Raw genomic sequence first — 19,734 nt, forward strand, 5'->3', positions numbered from 1 at the left:
GTCAAGGTTCAAGCTTTGGTCACCAGGGCCCTCACACATTCATCTTTATCTTTCCCTAGGGTGGGGCCACTCACCTCAGAACACATTACGGCATTCCATCACTCCACCCTCACTCTCATTTGATTTCTGGGGATGGTCCTTACAGGGATTCCCCTCCTGATGACATGACAGGACCTCTACCAATAGCCAAGCCCTACTCTCACAGGAGTTGGGCATTAATGGAATCTCTCCAGCCCAAAAAGAAAAGGCAGTCTCATTCTACTCTGGGAGGAAGATAGAGGGAGGGGACCCTGAGGGCTGTGGTTTGGAAGACAGGTGTGATGAGATTTTTGCTCTGCAGGTCTCAATAACACTGGTTACAGGGGTGAGGCCACTGGGAGTCAAACTGTCTGAGCTGGAATCCTGGCGTGGACTCATCCTACCTGTGTGACCTTGAGCAAACTTACCTCTGTGTAACTTAATTCCCTCCTCTAAAGAGCTTGCATAGTAATATTACATCACAGGGTGGGAAGATTACATGAGAGTATATATGTAAAAATGCCTAATCCAGGCAAGTGCTGAATAGTGGGAGCTGTCATGATGGTCTGAATGCCTCAAATTCTTTTTTTTTTTTAAGGTTTTATTTATTTATTCAGAGAGACACAAAGGGGGTGGCAGAAACATCAGAAACATAGGCAGAGGGAGAAGCAGGCTCCCCGTGGGGAGCCCGATGTGGGACTTGATCCCAGGACCCTGGGATCATGACCTGAGCAGAAGGCAGATGCTCAACCACTGAGCCGCCCAGGCATCCCTTCCTCAAATTCTTAATAAGGCAGCATGCCCTTCCTGACACCACCCTTCCCTCGACCCCCTCCCTGCCCCCGCCCCAGTGGATGCCCTTCAGATGCTGCCCTGCCCCCGACCCATTTCCCACTCCAGCACTTCCCATGACACTCACTTTACTTCCTCCAGGCGGGGACCTTCCCGGAGCTGGGCAATGAGCTCCTGCACATCATGAATTCCGAGCTGGCACTGCAGGAGCCTGGAGTGAAAGTGGAGGCAGAGGGGCTCAGGGCAAGAAGCCACACCACACCTCCTCCAGCCCCAAGGGCCTCTGCCAGGTGTGGGAGCCGGGGGAATCAGGAGGCAGGAGACCTGGGGTCTCACCCTGGCCCTGCCTCTCAGCAGATGTACAGTCATAGACAAGGCCCTTGAACCTCAGTTTCTTCCTCTATCAAATGGGAATAATACTGTGTACTTGGCAGGATTTTCAAAAGAATTGCAATGAAGTAATAGACATAAGATACTACAGTGCCCAGTATGTAGCAAGAGCCCATTAAATTATGGTGGTCATTGTTGTTGTTAAGACAGATGCCAGGATGGGTTATTCATGTCCTGTCTCTGCTCCATGCCTGTTTTTCCTTTTATTCTCCTTGCCCCTGTGGTACCTCTCCTGGGAAGGCACCCTTCCCTCATATCACATCCCTCCCCTTAATGCAATGGATCCCACAGAGGTACCTGAGTGCCAGGCTTCTGCTCTGAGCCTCTTTCCTCTGGATGGCATTTCCCTGTAGATCTGGTGCTCTGGCAAGAACAAATCCAACATTGGCCTTGTCTTAGAGCCCAGGGCCTGATGGGCCTTACCTTGGGTTCTAGGGGCCAAAGACCCACAGTGAATGAATAACAAAGATGGTTTTTTGGAGGTGCTAAATGTGCTATTCCCCAAAACAGCAAGAGCGAAAGGTTTGAGGGCAAATAGGCTTTATTCAAATTCTGACTCGTCATGTATAGCTGTGTGGCCTTGGGCAAGTCACTTCACCTATCTGAGCTCCCATTGTCTCTTTTCCAAAACAGGATGACAATATCTAACACAGGGTAGTTGAAGGATTGAATGAGACAATGTATGGGTCAAGCACCCAGCATAGGCACAAGATTGAAGATAAATAAAAAGAAGCTGCTATTTCTATGACGTGAAGCTCTCCACTTGCATATGTGCCACCTATGGTTCAGAAGGCTGGGAGCATGGACTGTGTATGGGTCCAGGCTGTGGGAGTCATGGCACCTCCAGGCTGTCTCCCACTAGGCCAGGGGAGGGTCAGGGGCTGCAGAGAAGCTGGAATGTTATTAGCTAGGTTTTCGCCAACCTCTAGATTGCTGCTATCAAACAGAACTTTCTGCAATGATAAGAATGTTTATATCTATGCCATCCACCGTGGGAGACACTAGTCCCCCATAGCCATTAAGTACTGAAATGCAGCTAATGTGACTGATAAATGTTAATTTTACTTAATTTTAATTAATATACATTTACTTAATTTTAATTAGTATACAGTATAGTCATCTGTGGCTGGTGGCTACCATATAGAGCATCATAGCTCTATACAGCTGGAGGGGGTCCTACTAGATCATCGTATGGGTGAGGAAACTGAAGCCTAGAGCAGGGAAAGGATTCTCCACAGACATACAACATCATCTGTCTATGAGTCTCAGCCAGGGAGAGGTGTGAGGACGTCCAGATGGAATGTTCTTTCATGGAAAGGCTGCTCCCCTTTTTTTGCCCAGGCAGGACTAGCCAAGCTGGAATCTGTGCATAGCTGGAGTAGCCAGCATCTGAGTGCCACCTGGATGTCAGCAGTGTATTAAGCACTTTCAGTGTATTAATTCATTTAATCCTCAGAGTAACTCTAAGATGTGGGTATTATCATTGCCTTCTCTTTTTTTTTTTAGATGGAAAACTTTTCTGAAGCTTTCTCCACTTACTAACACCAGTCTAACACTATATTCATGCCTTCCCTAAGGGCCTGACTTGGTTTGAGACTTCTGGAGATGCTCTCTCATCACAAAGGCCAGATGTGGTCCAGATATGAAGCTAACGTCCTTTGCCAACTCTGAGAAGTAGATAATTTCTCAGCTCAGCCATAGCAAGAAGAATCCCTACATTCCAACTCTTCACAGCCTCTCTTGGCCACCTTACCCTGCCACTTCTTGAGTTCAGACTGCCCCTCAGAATGGGCCCAGGTCCACCCCCTCCCTAGGTTCTTACGCTCCAAGCTCTGCAGCAGTCTCTGTGGGCGGGGAAAGAAGAAAGATGAGGTCCGTCTCCCTGCAAGAGTCAGACACTGAGCTGTGAAACCGGTAGACTAGAAACCAGCACATCACCTGCTGCCTGCATCCCCCCCTTGCTGCCCAAACAGCCAAAGAAAGCTGATTTTGTAACTTACAGAGAAACAACTGACAGAAATGCCCCAAATCAGACATATAAAATTATGACTATGTCATTGCTCGATACATCTTGAATTTTAAAATTCAAGAAAACAATGTTTACAGGAAAGACTTTTAAAAATTAGGAAAGTAAAGAGTTTTTTGTGAGAGTTACAGTATTGTAGGACTAAGAGGCATGGCACTTAAACTGCTCAATCATCCAAACAGGTAACCTCAGTTCAGCACCATGGAGAGCGACACGCGCCAATTCTTCCTTGGACTAAGCCTGCGCTTCCAGATGCAGTTGACTCATTCCTTCAACCATCTGCCCATCTATCCATCCATCCATCCAGTCTATTCATTCACTACATAATGAGTATATATAACTTCATTCTACTCATTCACGAGTACCAAGTGCCAGGCCTGAGATAGGCTCTGGAGATACCGATGTGAATAAAGCAAATTCAGGCACACATACGTAGCTACTGCAGACAAGGTGCTCCATTTTCTACCCCCTACTTTCCTCTTCCCTTTTCTCAAGCCTCTGAAGGCCCATATTCCACTCCTTCTGCTCACCTGACCTGTAGCATCTTGACAGTAGGGCATGTGACCGCCACCTTTGTCAAGCAGAGTAAGGTTGACACGGAGACATTGCTGCGGCTCAGGCTGCAAGATTGTGGCAAGGATATTAGGATTGAATCCTATATCCCATGGGCACCAGACTTTCTTTGCTCCTCAAGGAAGAAGGGAGATCCAGGCAGGGGTTTGGGGGTGGAAAACTTGCTTACTCAAGCTTCTGGAGCCGTGGCAAAGAAGGAAGTACTTCCACGATATTCAGCACGGCCCTATCCTTCAGCTGGTTGTCCTGGAAGCTGCAGAGAGATCAAGGCCCAGTCCCTTGGGAGCCCCAGTTGGCAGGTGACACAGCAGCCCTCATGGAGTAGACACAACTCATAGGCCTACAATGTGTTGGTGACTTGCTCCACAGTATCTAATAGGCCCAGCTAGGAGGAGAGGCCTTCTGTTGGCCTCACTTCTGTACCTATTCAGCTCCAATGGGGAGTTCCTGCCTAGTGGCCCAAGAGATCCATAGGATGGGGTGTGAAGGCCTCATGAAGTAGAATGAGGACATCCAACACACTGCTCTCAGGGTTATGTTTGGGATGTGCCTGAGGCTGGAGTTATCACAGTCTCTTGGCTCCCAGATTCTAGACTGGGATATAGGAGATGCTGCTTCCAGCCCCAGCTCTGGCCTCGACTCACCCAGAAACCCAGGCTAAGCACATTCTTTCTGACCTCACATACCCCATCTGTCAAATGGGGTCCACAACCCAGCCTTGTCTGAGTTCCTAGCTGGAGGGACAGAAGAAGGGTGAGGATACCTTTCTGCATGATTTCTCTGGCTAGTGCAAAGGTTTGGAAGTATGAATTTGTTGACACTCCCCCACCCCGATTATTGAGAGTGACATAGTCTTTTCTCCTATCACCCGATGATCCCACAGAAAGGCACCCAGCTGAAGAAAATAGGAGCTGTGGTCCAACTAACACTCCACTCAACAAGCGGGATGACCTAGTGCCAGGCTGCATCTCTCTGGACAGAGTGCTTTTTTCTAAATCTCATAAAGATGCCATATAAGCTAGTGGTGGTTCTGCCAATAAGCTGTGGAGAAGGCTCCTTGGCCCCACCCCTCCTACTGGCTACTCATTACAAACACCAGCAGGAGTATATTTGTGCACATGTGCTTAGTTCGTATGTACTTGCATCTAAATGTGTATGTGGATCTAAGTGTGCAAGCATGCGCACACACCTACGAATGTGCATATGAGGGGAGCATATGTTCAAGTGAGGGGTGAGTGCAAGTGTGTACACATACATGCATGAATATGAAGGAATGTGTGTGTTTCATGTATGTATGTGTACACATCATGGCTGACACCTGCCTACACTGTCATCCCTTCTCTCAGGGTCACAGAAAGAGGGGAGGGTCCCTCAAAACTCAAGGTCTTTCAAGACGGCCCAAAATATTAGATGAAGGAAGCAGTGCTAGGGTCTTTGTAAGCCTGGTATTTAGATCCAGCCCCACGCAGTTCTTGGACCAATGCCTCCCCTCTCTGGGTCTGACTGAAAAATAACTTGTCAGATTCAATAGAATATGTAGAACTCATTATAGGCTCTGGGTCGGGGTGGGGGTCCCAGGGACCTGGGAAGTGACTTGTTCCCCTAACCAGCAGGTCTTCCTGGAGATCACTCACCTGATCTCTTCCAGCTGTGGACAGAGGCGCAAAGCCTGCATCAGGTGGCTGATGCCTCGGGCAGTGATCTTACATCCTGCTAACCTGCAGGGTAAGCAAAGAGGGTGGGAAAAACAGGGGTGGGAAAGGAGGTAAGGGCAGGAATCTGCCCTGTGCAGGGTCAAAGGGAAAGGGGAGAATTCTCGGCGTTCCTGGTTGAGGATCCCTCTTAGATCCAAGCCCTGGCTCACCCGAGCTTCTTCAGGCTCTCCATTGTTGGCAGGCTCTTGGAGAGGGCTTCTGCAAAGGCATCCCCACATTTCCTGCTCTTAAAGCTGCCACAGGAAGAGGCAAGGTAGCAGAGGTTCAATGCTGAGCAGGGCTTAAAAGCCACCACCCACCCCTTCCTCTGACAGATGGAACTGAATAGTTATGTTAACAGCAGTGGTAGCTGTCATTTATAGTACTAACAAATCCATATTATGGCAGAGACTGTAAATGTCCATTGAAACCCATTTTCCACTGATAGAGCTCTAACTGGGAACACAGTTTCCCAGTCACAGATGGCACTTTCAGCCTCCCTTGCAGCTCAGAGTGGCTACACAGCTACCTTCTCACCACTGGAATGTGAGCGGAAGGGATGTGCCCTATCTCCATGGTTGTGTGGGCTTTAATACATTGGGTGAGTCTAATGCATGCTCCCCTTCCCTTCCCTTCAAGCAGAGCATGGATATGCCCATGACCCAGCTTTGACCATGCAGATCCAAATGCCGAAGGAGATGATGGAGCACCAGTGGAAGGGACCTGGGTCCCTGAATGACCACATGAAGCTGAGCCATCTCAGAGACCCGGACCACTTACTTCTGAGTGCTCCATGACAGTGAAACAAAATTCAACATTATTTAATCCACTGTATTTGCAAGGGTGTTCTCTGTTACTGAGCCTCACCTTTTCTCTAGCTACTACTACACATACTGAGCCATCACTGTGTGCCAGGCACTTGCTACAGAGGGTTTTCCCTGCATTCTCTTATTTGGTTCTCACAATAAGCTCATGCCATCAGTATTATTACTGATTCATTTTCGGGATGAAGAAACTCAGGCTGAGAAGTAACCTGCCCAAAGTCAAACCACTTCCAATGTCAGAGGCTCCGTCCCATGGCTGAGAGGGAGAAGGAGACTTGAAAGGCCCAGCAACCACAATAATAAAGTCCAGTTGAGAGCCAACTAGATCCTAAGGTCTTGGGAGGCATGGAGCTTCCCAACTGGGTCTCAGGCTGGGGGCAGTTCCAACTGTTTGCTCTGATGTCCAAGATTCTCACCCAGCCTCCCTCAGCAAGGGTCTGACTGACTCCACTCTTCCAAAGCCCACTTCCCTCCCAGATCCTCCCCAGTTCTTCCCTGACCCTACTCTCACCTGAGATTCTCTATCTGCTTACAGCCTGCCAGGGCCTCGGGGCAGTGGGGCTCCAGGGGGCAGCCCTCAAAATCCAGGTGGATGGAGGCATTCCTGTGCCTCAAGATGTTGGTCAGGGCAGACAGGTCCGTATAGGTCAGTGGGAAATTGTGGAAGGACAGGTGACTGGGGAGACTTTGGGCCATGAGGCTGGCCAGCTCAGGCTCCTGGGTCTCACCCACACAGTGACAGAGTGCTACAACCTTGGGTCCTGTGAGCCTGCGAATGGCCAACTTCCTCAAAGCCAGCATCACTGCAGCCTGCTTGTCACTCACCCACATCTCATCCTGCTGGGCCACATGGCTAAGGAAGGGTCGGCAGGCACAGGATGCCAGCCCTGCCAGGAAGGTGGGGAGGTGGTCTAAGAGGCCTAGTCTAGCTTTGGTCCGTAGCACCCAGCGAGAATTGAGGGTGACATGGCGGGCAAGTACATTTTTGTCCACCTTGGGGCTGGCCATCAGGTACAAGGCGGCAAAAAACTCTTGTAGGCTGAGGTGGGTGAAGGCATAGCCTATACCCTGGTGCCCAGGGCCTGTGCAGATGCAGAAGGAGGTCAACAAGCCGAGGGCTGCCCCAAAAGCCACCATGGGTGGAGAGATGTCGCCTACAGAGAAGATAACCTTCCCAGTCTCCAGGCCCCTCAGAGCCATCTCACTGAGGCCCAGCAGAGACTCGGGAGGCAGGTACCCACGGGGGCTGAGAGTGGACACCATCTGTACATAGTTCTGAGTCACGGTGGGCAGGAGGGCTGCAGACTGGCCTGGAGAGTTGCCTGGGAGCAGATGGTGGAGGCAGAGGCAGGTGACTTGGCACAGTGCAGGCACCGCACACATGCTCTGGAGATGCCTGTTTTCTCGCAGCTCTGCTAGGGCTGCTTCCTGCCACTCTTGGTCACTGAAGAAGCGGCCCACATACTCCTCCACCCGTGGCCTGTCAAAGCCCCACATGTGGACCGTGGCTGCCTCTGTGGGCAGGCAGTCGGGCAGCTTCCCTGGACGGGAGGTGGCCAAAACCCAGCAGCCAGGCAGGATGGTCCCCCGGCAGAGCCCGGAGAAGAGGGCAAGGGCCGGACTTGGGGCCTCGGGGCCTTCAGGCTCCGTGCTGGAATGCGAGTGGAGGGCCTGGTCCAGCCCATCAAAGATCAGCAGGACTCCTCCAGCATGCTCCTCCAGGTACTGGAAGACCGAGTCGGGGCCCGCCTCAGGGCTCAGGTACAGGTCAAACAGCAGCTGGGGCAGCGTCACGGAACTGGTGATCAGATTGAGCTGACGGAATTCAAACAGGAACAGAGCCTGGAAGCGGTCAAGCTGGCCAGCAGCCCACCTCTGGCAGAGCCGGTGGGCCAGCGTGGTCTTGCCCATGCCTGCCTTCCCCAGGAGCACCGTCACCCTCGGGCCCTTGTCAGCCCTGGTGCTGAAGAGGTCCCGGATGCTCACGTCCGTGTCATCTTCTGCCTTGGGGTCCCCCACTACAGCCCCGTCCTGAGCACTGAAGGGGGCCGTGGTCCGGCTCCACTGCAGGATTGGGGGGATGTAGGCCTGGTGGAAGGCAAGGGGTTGCCCCGGCCCGGGAATCCTGCTGTAGCGCTGCTGGGCAGAAGTCCTCAGCAACTTCAGGTACCTCCTGGCCAACTCTGCAGGGGGCAGGGAGAGGCATGAGGGCGGAGGCCTCCCACTCCCAGGTCCTCTCACCCCAGGATTGGTTGTTGGGAGCTTGTGGCCTCAGCCGTGTGTGTAAGGGGTGGTGGGGACTGGCAAGAGCACACAGGGACTCTTGCGCCAACCAGATTCTTAGGGGCCATTGAAATGGGGGAAGTCTGGCTAGGGGAGTGTAGATTATGGCTCTGTTTGTTTTGCAACAATATAGGTGGTATAAAGTTGTCGGTGAGATGGGTGGCTGCGGAGGGGAAGTGGGGTGCTTCCTTTGCAACATCCTAGAACAAACTCTTACTGTGTATCTGAGTAGCCTGTTTGCCTGTCCAATATTTCAGGTTTGCAGCGCCCAGGGGTGAGTGCTAACAACCTGTAGGCCTAGGCACTGACCAGTCAGAACCAGAGCTGGGCCCTTATGGTGCCAGGTATTGACTTTTTTTTTCTTTTTTAAGATTTTATTTATTTACTCATGAGGGACAGAGAGAGAGAGAGAGAGAGAGAAGCAGAGACACAGGCAGAGGGAGAAGCAGGCTCCATGCAGGGAGACTGACGTGGGACTCAATCCCGGGACTCCAGGATCAGGCCCCGGGCTGAAGGCGGCGCTAAACCACTGAGCCACCTGGGCTACCCCAGGCATTGACTTTTTAATTGCTGGGATCACTTGGGTGGTCCAGGGGAAGAACCAGGGCTTCTGTCAGGGGATGCTGGGGACAACTGGTAGGGAATGAGAGAAGTTCTATCTTTTTGACTCCCTCTGGCCTGCAGCCCTCAGCAGCCCCCATGCCTTGTGGTGAGCAGGGTTCTCCCTGGTATTCTGCCCATCTCTAACCCAGTCAATGAGGGCCCAGGTCTGAGGTCATATTCATCACCTCCTTCAGGTTCTCAGTCCTGCAGGCATGGGGTAGGGGAGTGTCCTGGTAAAGCCCAGATGATGAAGCTGCAATCTGCTGGGATGCCTCAAGCTCCCTCAGCTGTGCCACCTCTGGAGAAGGCCCTGCGGCCTCTTAGTGGGGAGGCCCTCCTTGCCAGACTCAGCCCTATCTTCTGCCCACCCAGGACCTCCAGTCATCTCTGCTGCACCTAAGACAAGAGGTGCTAGGTTCATGGAGGCTTGTTAGCAGGGCACAGAGTCCAGGATCTGGGTCCTGGCCCCAATGCAATCTAGAGGTCTGGGTCCTTCCCTACCTTAGTACCTACCGAGCTGATGATTCTTGCACTGCTTCAGGCGGGGTGAGGACCCACAGCTCTGATGAGGCCGCTTCAGACCTGGAAAGAATGAAGGAAGAGTAAGGGGTGAAGTTTGGGGACTTGGGCTGAGGGGGTATCAAGCACCTTTGGGGAGCTCCAGTCCACAAGTAGGCAGTAGACAGACAAGTGTCTCTGCACCCAGGGACTGAATGAGGGCAGGCAGTGGGCAAAGGCTGCATCAACACCAGCTTCTGTTTGCAGAAGTGGGTCCTACCCTGGGTGAGAAGCCTGCAGCTTCTGGGATGGGGATCTCCCAGTCTAGGATGTAGGAAGCTGGGCCCACAGCCAGCAGCCTCAGAAACACTCAGGCCTGAGCACTGAATGGTGTGGGAAAGAGCCAGGTCTGTCAAGGCCACTGCTGGTTAGAAAAGCAGAGTTTCCAATGGGCTTGGTCAGGCCTTGCCTCCCTGTTGTGCCAGTGTGTTTTAGTTCCTATCTCCCACATTTCCTACTTCCTTTACTGGTTTCTTGAATTCTTGTCTGGTTGTGTATTGTCAAGAGTCACTTTAATGCCTTTCTGAAGAGGTTGGGAAAGGAAGACAGAAAGAAGGGAAACAAGAAGGAAGGGGAGAGAGGACAGAGGGGAGGAGGAAAGGCAAGAGGATTTAGGGAGGAATTTGAAGAAGTAAAATGGGATATTCCTAAAGCTAGGCATCAGCGACCAATCAGAGCAGCCCTGAGCAGGCCTTGCACTGCCTCGTTGGCTTCTTAGGTGCTGGGTTGCAGGGAGACTCGGGGATCCTAGAGAGTGACTGGAACCAGTTTAGGAGTATTTTAACATTCTGTCAAGTCTATTAGTAAGGGACCCACTGTCCAAATATCAATTAGGCCTGGTCACAGCCATGTGATAATTATGCCAGCTCAATGATATGGACCAGAAGGGACAGGGACCAAGATTAAGTAGTTTTGATCTCCTGAGGATCTGAGATTGTGGGGTGGATGATTCCTGTCAAAGCCTGTTGATGTTATTGCCATAAAAAGCCCATACTTCTACAGGAATAAAGGTTCTGAATGCACAACAAATGTCAGATGCAATGGTGAAAGACAGAAAGCTTTCTCTTTAAGATCAAGGATGGCTGCTTTCACCACTTCTATTCAACATAGCACTGGAAGTCCTAGCCAGAGCAATTGAGCAAGAAAAAGGAATAAAAGGTATCCACATTGGAAAGGAAGAAGAAAAATCTTTTTGCAGATGACAGGGTTATCTGTTATATGTAGAAAACCTTAAAAATTCCACAAAAAAGTTTTTCAGAACTAATAAATGAATTCAGCAAAGTAGCAGGATACAAAGTCAACCTGCATAAATGAGCTGCATTTCTACACACCATGAATACCTAAAAGGGAAATTAAGAAAACCATTCCATTTATGAAAGCATTGAAAGAATGAAATGCTTAAACATTAACCAAGAAGGTAGAAAACATGTACGATGAAAGCTACAACACACTGTTGAAAGAAATTAAAGAAGGTGCAAATAAATGGAAATGCATCCCAGGCACAAGGCCTGGAAGCCTTTATATTGTTAAGATGACAGTCTTACCCCAAATGATCTACAGATTCAACACAATTCCCACCAAATCCCAATGACCTGTTTTGCAGAAATGGGAAAACCAATCCTAAAATTCATATGGAATCCCCCCGGGACCCCAAAGAACCAAAATACTCTTAATGGGGAATGGACAATCTTCTCAAAAAATGGTACTGGGAAAACTGGACATCCACACACAAGAGAATGAAGTTGGACTCTTATCTAATATCACATAAAAAAAACTAACTCAAAATGGATCAAGGACCTAGATATAAGACCCCAAGCTATAAAACTTTTAGAAGAAAACATGGCAAAAGCTTCAGTACATTGGATTTGGTAATTATTTCTTGGATATGGCACCAAGGCACAGGTACACAAGAAAAAACAGACAAAATGGGCTTCATGAAAGTGAAAAACATATTATGCATCAAAAGACACTATCTAGGAGTAAAAAAGAGAACCTAAAAAATGAGAGATATCTGCAAAACATATATCTGAAAAGGGGTTAATATCTAGAATATTTAGAGAACCCCTAAACTTAACAACAGCAAAACAAACAAGATGATTTGAAAAATGGACAAAGAACTTAGACATATCTCCAAAGAAGGCATAAGAATATCCAATGAGTACATGAAATGTGCTCAGCACCACCAATCATTGGGGAAACACAAATCAAAATTAGAGTGAGACCAATATCATCACACACCCATCATGATAGCTACTATTAAAAAAAGCAAACAGAAAACAAGTGTTGGCAAGGATGTGGAGTGTTTGCAACCCTCATGTGCTGTTGGTGGGAATGTAAAATGGCATTGCAGATGTGAAAACAGTATGGAAGTGCCTCAAGAAATTAAAGATCAAATTACCAAATGACCCTGGATTCCAAAGATATACTCAAAAGGAACTGAAAGCAGGATTTTGAAGAAATATTTGTTCACTGATGGTCACGGCAGCATTATCCACGATAATGAATAAGCAATCCAAGTATTTATCAATGGGTGGATGGATAAGCCAAGGGTGGTGTACACAGATAATGGAATGTTCATCAGCCTTCAAAAGGAAGGAAATTCTGACACCTGCTACAACATGGAGGCACCTGAAGGACATGATGCTGAGTGAAATGAGCCAGTCACAAAATGATTCCACTTATAGAAAGTAGTCAAAATCATAAAGAAAGAAAGAAAGTAAAATGCTGGTTCCCAGGGGCTCAGGGAGAGGAGACTGGGAAGTTACTGTTTAATCGGGACAGAGTTTCAGTTTTCCAAGACAAAAAGGGTTCTGGAGATGGATAGTGGTGACGGCCACACAAAAAGAGTGGATTTAATACCACTGAACCGTATACTTAAAACCAGTGAAGACAGAAGTTCCATGGTATGTGTATTTTGCCACAAGAAAAAGAAAAAGAAACAGAGATTCGGAGAATAGAGTGTGGCCTGTGAATCAAGAGGTGGTCACCATTTGATCACTGACCTCTTGTTGTTCCTTCAGAAAATCAGTAAGAGGTGGCCAGGGTGTGGAGGCAGTCTGTGGGTCAGTATTGGACCCCAGAGCACCTGAATGATGAAGGGCTTGAGTCGGTGGGTTTGGGGGATGAGGCCTGGGGCCTGGGGACAGGATGAGAACCCGCTTCCCCTAGTGCAAGAGGACAGGATCCTGGCATTGCCCAAGGGCTGACAACTTCCCACTCTCTCAGGAAGCTCCAGCTCCGACCTCTGGGAACAGGTATCGGGGCAGGCCAAAGCCTTTAGATGTTCAGAGGGGTAGGAGGTATGGCTAGGAGCCATGGGGTGGGAGGCAGGGAAATGTGCAGATGTGCTTGGGGATGAGGAGGCTGGTTGAAGGGGGATGACTGTGCCTAGCCACCATCAGCCTCCTCCCAGCTCGACGCGGGGACTGAGTGTGCCCACCTCCCACACCTCCTTATTCACAACCCCGGGCCTCACCGTGGTGGAGCTGAGAGGCAGGTTGGCTTTCTTCACCAGCCCCCAGCTGGCTGGGGAACCCTGAAAGAGAGGGGGAAATGTAGCATGCTATGGGGATGTGGCAGGCTGCCCTGGGACCAGCTCTGGCCCGGTGTCTGGCTCAGGCTTCATCCAACAGGGTGGGTCCTCAGCAGGGAGAGAAATAAGGTTGACATTCAGCAATCTGTGGAAGGCATAACCGGGGAAAGCAGTCGTGGGCAGAAATGTGCACGTATATGCAGGTCTGCACACGGACAGGTATGTGTGTGTGTATGTCTGCATGGGCATGTGTGTTTATGCACATGCATGTGTGATTATACACACAAACATGCACCGTGAACACCCTGCACTTCCTATACTCAGCCTTGTGCTAGAGCTTTTGAGTGGGTTCTTACTTCCTCTCCAAGAACACCGTTGCCCCTCACTGTTCTGCTTCCCCACGATGCTGTGTAAGCACAAGGTGCCAAGAAACATCTGTGGAACTGAACAGAGTTCAAGGCACATGCCCATCCCCAGAGGCTGGAGGGCTCTCCCCATGGCTGCTCCTGATCTTGCTGCAAAAAGAAACTTCTTAAGCATTGTGGGCTATTTGGAATTTCTTGGCAGAAAGGAGTCACTGGTCCTTTTTCTCCTTGTACCCAGCTTTTCCACGCAACTAGGGTGAGGCAAGGTGGAAGAAGGGGTCTTCTGGGTCCTCAGACATTTTGGTGAAACTAGAGAATTTATTGTGGAAAGGGCTCAGAAACAAATAATTTGTTTGGCTTGACCATGTCATCTTTGTGTGACTCAGGTGGGTCCCAGCCTGGGCCTCCCTGGCCCCCCATGATGGGGGGTGGCCGGCAACTCTGTGCCTCTCCTGCCTGCTCTTACCATCTCCATGGCCCCAAGTGCTCAGCAGTGGCACCTCCAGGTCCAGGGGCACATCGAGCTCCATGCACACACAGTGGATGAATGCCTGCCAAGTGGCCCGACCTTGGGTGTGCAATCTTCTGAGCTGTAGCATGACCCTCTGTGTGGTGTCCTGGGCCTCGTCCCCGGAGTTCAGGTCCATCTTGGGGAGGAAGAACTTCACCTTGGCATTCAGCCATTCTGGGTCTTTACTGAGCAGCCTCACGAGCCAGCTCCACAGGTTAGTGGTACCCAGCTGGAAGCTAACGTGGTCCATGAGGAGCTGGCCCTGCAGGGACAGAGTCGGCAGGTGAGCTGGGGAGCAGGCAAATTGGGTGACAAGTGAGGTGGATGGACAGGTGAGCAGGGGGACAACTCAACTGGATGGAAGGCAAAAGGGATAGTCAAGAACCATCTCCCACATCTGGTAGGGGCAGGAGCTAGGCAGACAGGTGGCTTCTTCATGGAGTCTCAATGCCTGTGCCCAGGGATGGGTTCCAGAGAACAGCCTGCTCCTTTTACACTCCTTACTGCCCGCTTAGTTGTGCCTGAGTCCTGGCTCTGAAATGGTCCAGTTCATCCCCTGTGGATGGTCCCCTAAGGATGCTTTATTTTTTTCTCGTTTCCATGGACCTATTTGTGCTGCTCTCTGTCTAAGCTAAGCTCATAGCAGAGACAACTGGTTGTCACTCCTATTTTGTTCTTCACTTCCTCTTTAGTATGAGAACCCCTGAATATTTCCTGGTCATCTGGAATAAAGTCTATTTCTCAGACTCCCTTGCAGTTAGAATAGGCCATTTTACTAAGTATTGGCCAATGGGATACAGACAGAAGTGCTGTATACCCTTCTTTGCTTCCTCCTGTTGGTTAGAATGTCAAGGTGATGGCTGAGCCTTGGGCAGCCTACTGGATCATGAGGTGGAAGCCAGTGCCAAAGAAGGCAGAGGGTAAGGCTTCCCACCTGTCCTGAACTTCTCTTACATAACAAGGAAATACATTTCTATTTAAAGCACTACTGTCAGAGCACCTGGGTGGCTCAGTTGGTTAGGTATCTGCCTTTGGGGTCCTGAGATCAAGCCCTGAGCAGGGAGCCTGCTTCTCACTCTCCTTCTGCCTGTCGCTTCCCCTGCTTTGTGCTCTCTCTGTGTCAAATGAATAGATAAAATATTTTAAAAAGATATTGAATTTATAAAACAAATAAACCACTTTTTTAAAGGGCTTTTTGCTACTCATAGTGAAATCAAATCCTAACTAATACAAAACATCTCTCTCTCTCTCTCTCTGCAAATTCTCCCCTTCTAAACTGGCACTCTCAAACAACCTGCCGGTGGGAGTACCAATATAAGGCAAGGGACACTTACACAGCAAAGATTTAAAACTTTTTTTTCAAGATTTTATTTATTTATTCATAGAGACAGAGAGAGAGAGAGAGAGGCAGAGACACAGGCAGAGGGAGAAGCAGGCTCCATGCAGGGAGCCCGACGTGGGACTCGATCCCGGGCCTCCAGGATCACACCCCAGGCTGCAGGCGGCACTAAACTGCTGCGCCACAGGGGCTGCCCCACAGCAAAGCTTTAAAAAAATTAAAAATTGATTCAGCAATTCAATTTCTAGCACTCTAGCCTTCAGAAATAATTACGGCATACATAAAGATTTTACTTACAAAGCTGTTCACTGCAAGATTATTTGTAATAGATAAAAGTTGGAAGCAACCTAAATGTCCAAAAATTGAGGATTTGTTAACTAATTGGTGGTCCATCACGTGGTGGAACATATGTAACATTTCCAAATATACTTTTGCAGAGACCCGGCTTCCAACTCTGAAAAAAGTGGGAGGCTTACCCAGGAGAGCAGCCTTACCAACTCTCAGAGGCTGGGGCACAGAACTCTGTGTCCTGCAGTTCAGACTGTAGCTGCTCCCCTTGACTCCTGGCAAAGGCCTATTGGGCATGTGTCCTAGCCCCCTCTGGCCATACTTTGGCAACTGGACTAATAGCCACAGAGCTGTAGAATTTGTGAAACATGCTCACATGCATGGGGTAGGCAAGGATCACCATCCCACATGAATGGATGGGAAGACGAAGGCCAAGGGTATACCCAAGGTCATATTAGAAGTCCATGGCAGAGCCAGGCTCAGAACCGAGATTTCTTGCCTGTTGGGGAGATAAATTTCCTAGACCTTGGAGCCCTGGATGGCACCAGACAAGGACTAAGTCTCTGGACTCTGTGTGATCTTGGTAAGAGAATGTGGTTATGGCCTAGGGCACAGCTTCTCTTCTGGGCTACAGTGTTCAAAGTCCATGATGTGGCCATAAAGAAATAAGCCAGAATGGCAAGCTGCCAGGTAGAAGCAAGGAGTGTCTAGGTGTATAATTCTGGGGAAGTCCCTCGCCCTCAAACCTGTCCTCCTGCTAGTTAGACACAATGCCTTGGTTTCTACTACTAGTGCTAGTCCCCTTGGGGAAAGCCATCACGCTTTTTAAGGATAACCATCAGTGGGAGAAAAAGCACATTTACAGTATTCTTGGTCATTGAGGCTCCTACAGAAAGTAGCCTTGGAGACAGAGAATTATAGTAGAAAGATTCTCAGCCCCAGAGTTAGGAGACTAGCATTCCTGATCAGCTCTGTACCTAATTCTCTGCAGTAGGCATTAGGGCTGTTCACAGATATTCTTTCTCCTTTTTCTAGGCCCTTGGTAGAAGAGCACTTCCCTGCCCTCTTGAAGTCAGGTATGGCCACAAAACTTGCTTTGGTCAATGAAATATGCTAAAGATTGACTCATGTCATGTCTGTGAAGAAGTATTAAGAGCCAATGTACGATTCACAGTGCTTTCTTTTTCCTCTGCCACAGGGATCAGCGGTACTGCAGAACTTGGCGGCTCCTGGCCGCAAGAGGATAATGTGGAGCAGAGGTCCTAGTTGATTGACAGTAGACAAGAAGTAGGAGCAGAAGTAAGCTTTTGCTGTCCTAAGCCACTAGGACATTGGTGGTTGTTACTAAAGCATAAACTAGCTTATCCTAGCTGATATACTCATGCTCTGGCCTTGAGTAAGTCTACTGTCTAGCAGGGCTTCAGTTACACCATCTATAAAATGGGTAGACTGGATTCTGTCTCAAGGCCCCCCCCTAATTTTCTGTGTCTGATGATTTTCACTCTCAAGCTGAATGGTGGCTAAAGGTAGACTTGTCATAGGAGGGGCAGCCCAGTGACGTAAATCTGGATGGGAAGCAGTCTGGATAGGGAGTGGTAGGGGAGTGAGGGAATGGATTGGAGGGGAAGAGAGGAGGTAAAGGGTAGAGGTCACCTACTTGGCCTCCTGGTTCATCATAGGTATTCTAGGGTGTCAGCAGAGATGGTCTCATGAGTACCTGAGCCATGTCCTGTGCTCTGAGCTGGATTTGCAGGTTGTTTCCATAGCACAGGCTCCTAAAGAGAGGAGACAGGGCACTCTTCTCAATATTCCAAGTCCCAAGAGGAACGCTGTATGGCAGGCACCAGCCCTTACCCCTCTTCCGGAGACACCTCTGAGGCATTCGACCCAGAACAGTCCCCTTGCCCTCATGCACAGCTCTTGTTCTTCCCCAACCACATCTCCTTTTGTACCCTAACTGTGCACAGCCCAACTCTCTCTGGTGTCACCTCCTGCCATATGTGGCCCAGAGGAAGCCCTTCTTCTTCCTCCAACTCAGACATTCACCTTCCAGTGATTTGTGGCATCAGAGTATGCCCATCGAATCCAGCAGACTTTGGACAATTCATTCAGATGATAATGGAATAATCCTCATCACTGATGCTAACTTCCTTTCCCAGTAAAACTCTCAAAAGGATAAGATTTGCTATCTTCTATTACATTTGAAGAATTTTTGAGGCAGTCAAGAATAAACATTTTTTAAAGGATTTTATTTATTTGAGAGAGACAGCATGAGAGAGAGAGAGCGAGAGCACACAAGCAGTGGGGGGAGGCGGATGAAGAGAGAGAAGCAAATTCCCCACTGAGCAGGGAGACTGACACAGGACTCGATCCCAGGATCCTGAGATCATGACTTGAGCCAAGGGCAGATGCTTAACTGACTGAGCCACCCAGGCACCCCAAGAATTAACATTCTCCTTAATGAGAAATCCCAGAGGCATTAATCACTGCTTCGTCAAGAACACAATGAAATGACACCCTGGCACACATGCCTAACAGAGATGTTGTCCAACAATACAGAAAGGACCAGAAGAAAAGTGGCTGGAAAGTACGTGGAAGAAAGGAAGAAAGGAAGAATGGCAAAAGATCAGCATGTGCACTGACTGTGTATCTATGAAGGGAGAGCTTTAACTGTGAAGTTCCAGGGATTTCAATAAATCTATGTGAATAGGGCACCTTCAAACACGCCAGAGGCTAAGTACTGTCATTAGAAAGAGGAAAAGACAGGTTTGTGACCTCCCCCACCCCCCGCACCCGCCACCTCCGTCTATACATGGACGTGTACAGTCTTAAATGTGACTGTATTTGGAGATGGGACCTTTGGTGTCTGAGTCATGAGGATGGAGCCCTCATGAGGGTTCAGGAATCTTACAAGAAGAGGCAGGGGGAGAGCCTGCTTCCTCTCTGCTCCCTACCTCATGAGGATACAAGGAGACGCTGGCCATTTCCAAAGGTAGGGTGTCCTCACCAGCCTGGATCTGCTGGCATTTTGGTCTGCGGACTTCCTGTCTCTGGAACTGTGAGAAGTAAATGCATATTGTGTAAGCCACAAGGACAGACAGGACAAGTGTCTTATAGGCCTTAAATATTTCATAATAAACATTTTAAGTTAGAATGAGATCAAAACGAGAAAGTGAAGACAATTATATCACAGACTATTTGTTGGGAGAGGCAGGCAGTAATGGAGAGGCTTCCAAACATCATAAGGCATCTCATTAAAGTGCCTAACATAAAACTTTATGGAACAGTATTAAAAATAGAAAAAAAATCAGCCAAAGGAATGGAATTGCTTTAAGCTACTTTAGCTTCATACTCATTTAAAACACACCTGTTAATCAATGGTATTAAAAGAAGACATATGGGGATCCCTGGGTGGCGCAGCGGTTTAGTGCCTGCCTGCCTTTGGCCCGGGGCGCGATCCTGGAGACCCGGGATTGAGTCCCACATCGAGCTCCCTGCATGGAGCCTGCTTCTCCCTCTGCCTGTGTCTCTGCCACTCTCTCTCTCTCTTTCTCTCTCTCTCTCTCTCTGTGTGTGTGTGACTATCATAAATAAATAAAAATTTAAAAAAATAAAAATAAAAGAAGACATATGGAAAAATACATAGTATTAACACACATGGTAATACAAGTGTTTTAAATTTAAGAAATTATTTCTCAATTAAGTAACTGAATGAAAATGTTCTGTATGGAAACTAGGTGCCATCTCACACCCCCACCAAATGGCCATAATGAAGGAAAAAGCAGTCCAAGTGTCGATGAGGACGAGGAGAAATGGGAACTTTATATACTGCTGGTGCAGATGTGAAATAGAGTGGTCCCTTTGGAAAACAGGGTGGCAGGTCTTTAAAACGTTAACCACAGAGTTACCACATAACCCAGCAATTCCACTCCCAGACC

The 19,734-nt window shown here is 48.9% G+C and overlaps 1 protein-coding gene across 9 annotated transcripts in view; it reads right to left on the reverse strand.

Moving 5' to 3' along the window:
- Positions 1–19,734, reverse strand: part of NLRC5 (NLR family CARD domain containing 5) — a 79,118-nt gene that overhangs the window by 41,566 nt on the left and 17,818 nt on the right. For 4 of the 9 annotated variants that reach the window (XM_077898356.1, XM_077898350.1, XM_077898348.1 and 1 more), the window contains exons 2-14: positions 18,751–18,852; positions 17,514–17,571; positions 14,125–14,431; positions 13,237–13,296; positions 9,717–9,785; positions 6,829–8,500; positions 5,664–5,747; positions 5,434–5,517; positions 3,969–4,052; positions 3,757–3,846; positions 3,023–3,082; positions 1,498–1,563; positions 938–1,021 (exon numbers count right to left, since the gene is read on the reverse strand). In XM_077898356.1, coding sequence (XP_077754482.1) covers positions 938–1,021; positions 1,498–1,563; positions 3,023–3,082; positions 3,757–3,846; positions 3,969–4,052; positions 5,434–5,517; positions 5,664–5,747; positions 6,829–8,500; positions 9,717–9,785; positions 13,237–13,296; positions 14,125–14,431; positions 17,514–17,571; positions 18,751–18,755 — 2,723 coding nt within the window. In that variant the 5' untranslated portion in view covers positions 18,756–18,852. Of the gene's footprint in view, positions 1–937; positions 1,022–1,497; positions 1,564–3,022; positions 3,083–3,756; positions 3,847–3,968; positions 4,053–5,433; positions 5,518–5,663; positions 5,748–6,828; positions 8,501–9,716; positions 9,786–13,236; positions 13,297–14,124; positions 14,432–17,453; positions 17,572–18,750; positions 18,853–19,734 lie in introns of all 9 variants that reach the window. The other 5 variants (XM_077898357.1, XM_077898355.1, XM_077898354.1 and 2 more) reach the window with 4 other exon arrangements.

Source organism: Canis aureus, chromosome 5 (genome assembly GCF_053574225.1).
Source record: "Canis aureus isolate CA01 chromosome 5, VMU_Caureus_v.1.0, whole genome shotgun sequence".
In the NCBI taxonomy this organism is placed as follows: domain Eukaryota; kingdom Metazoa; phylum Chordata; class Mammalia; order Carnivora; family Canidae; genus Canis; species Canis aureus.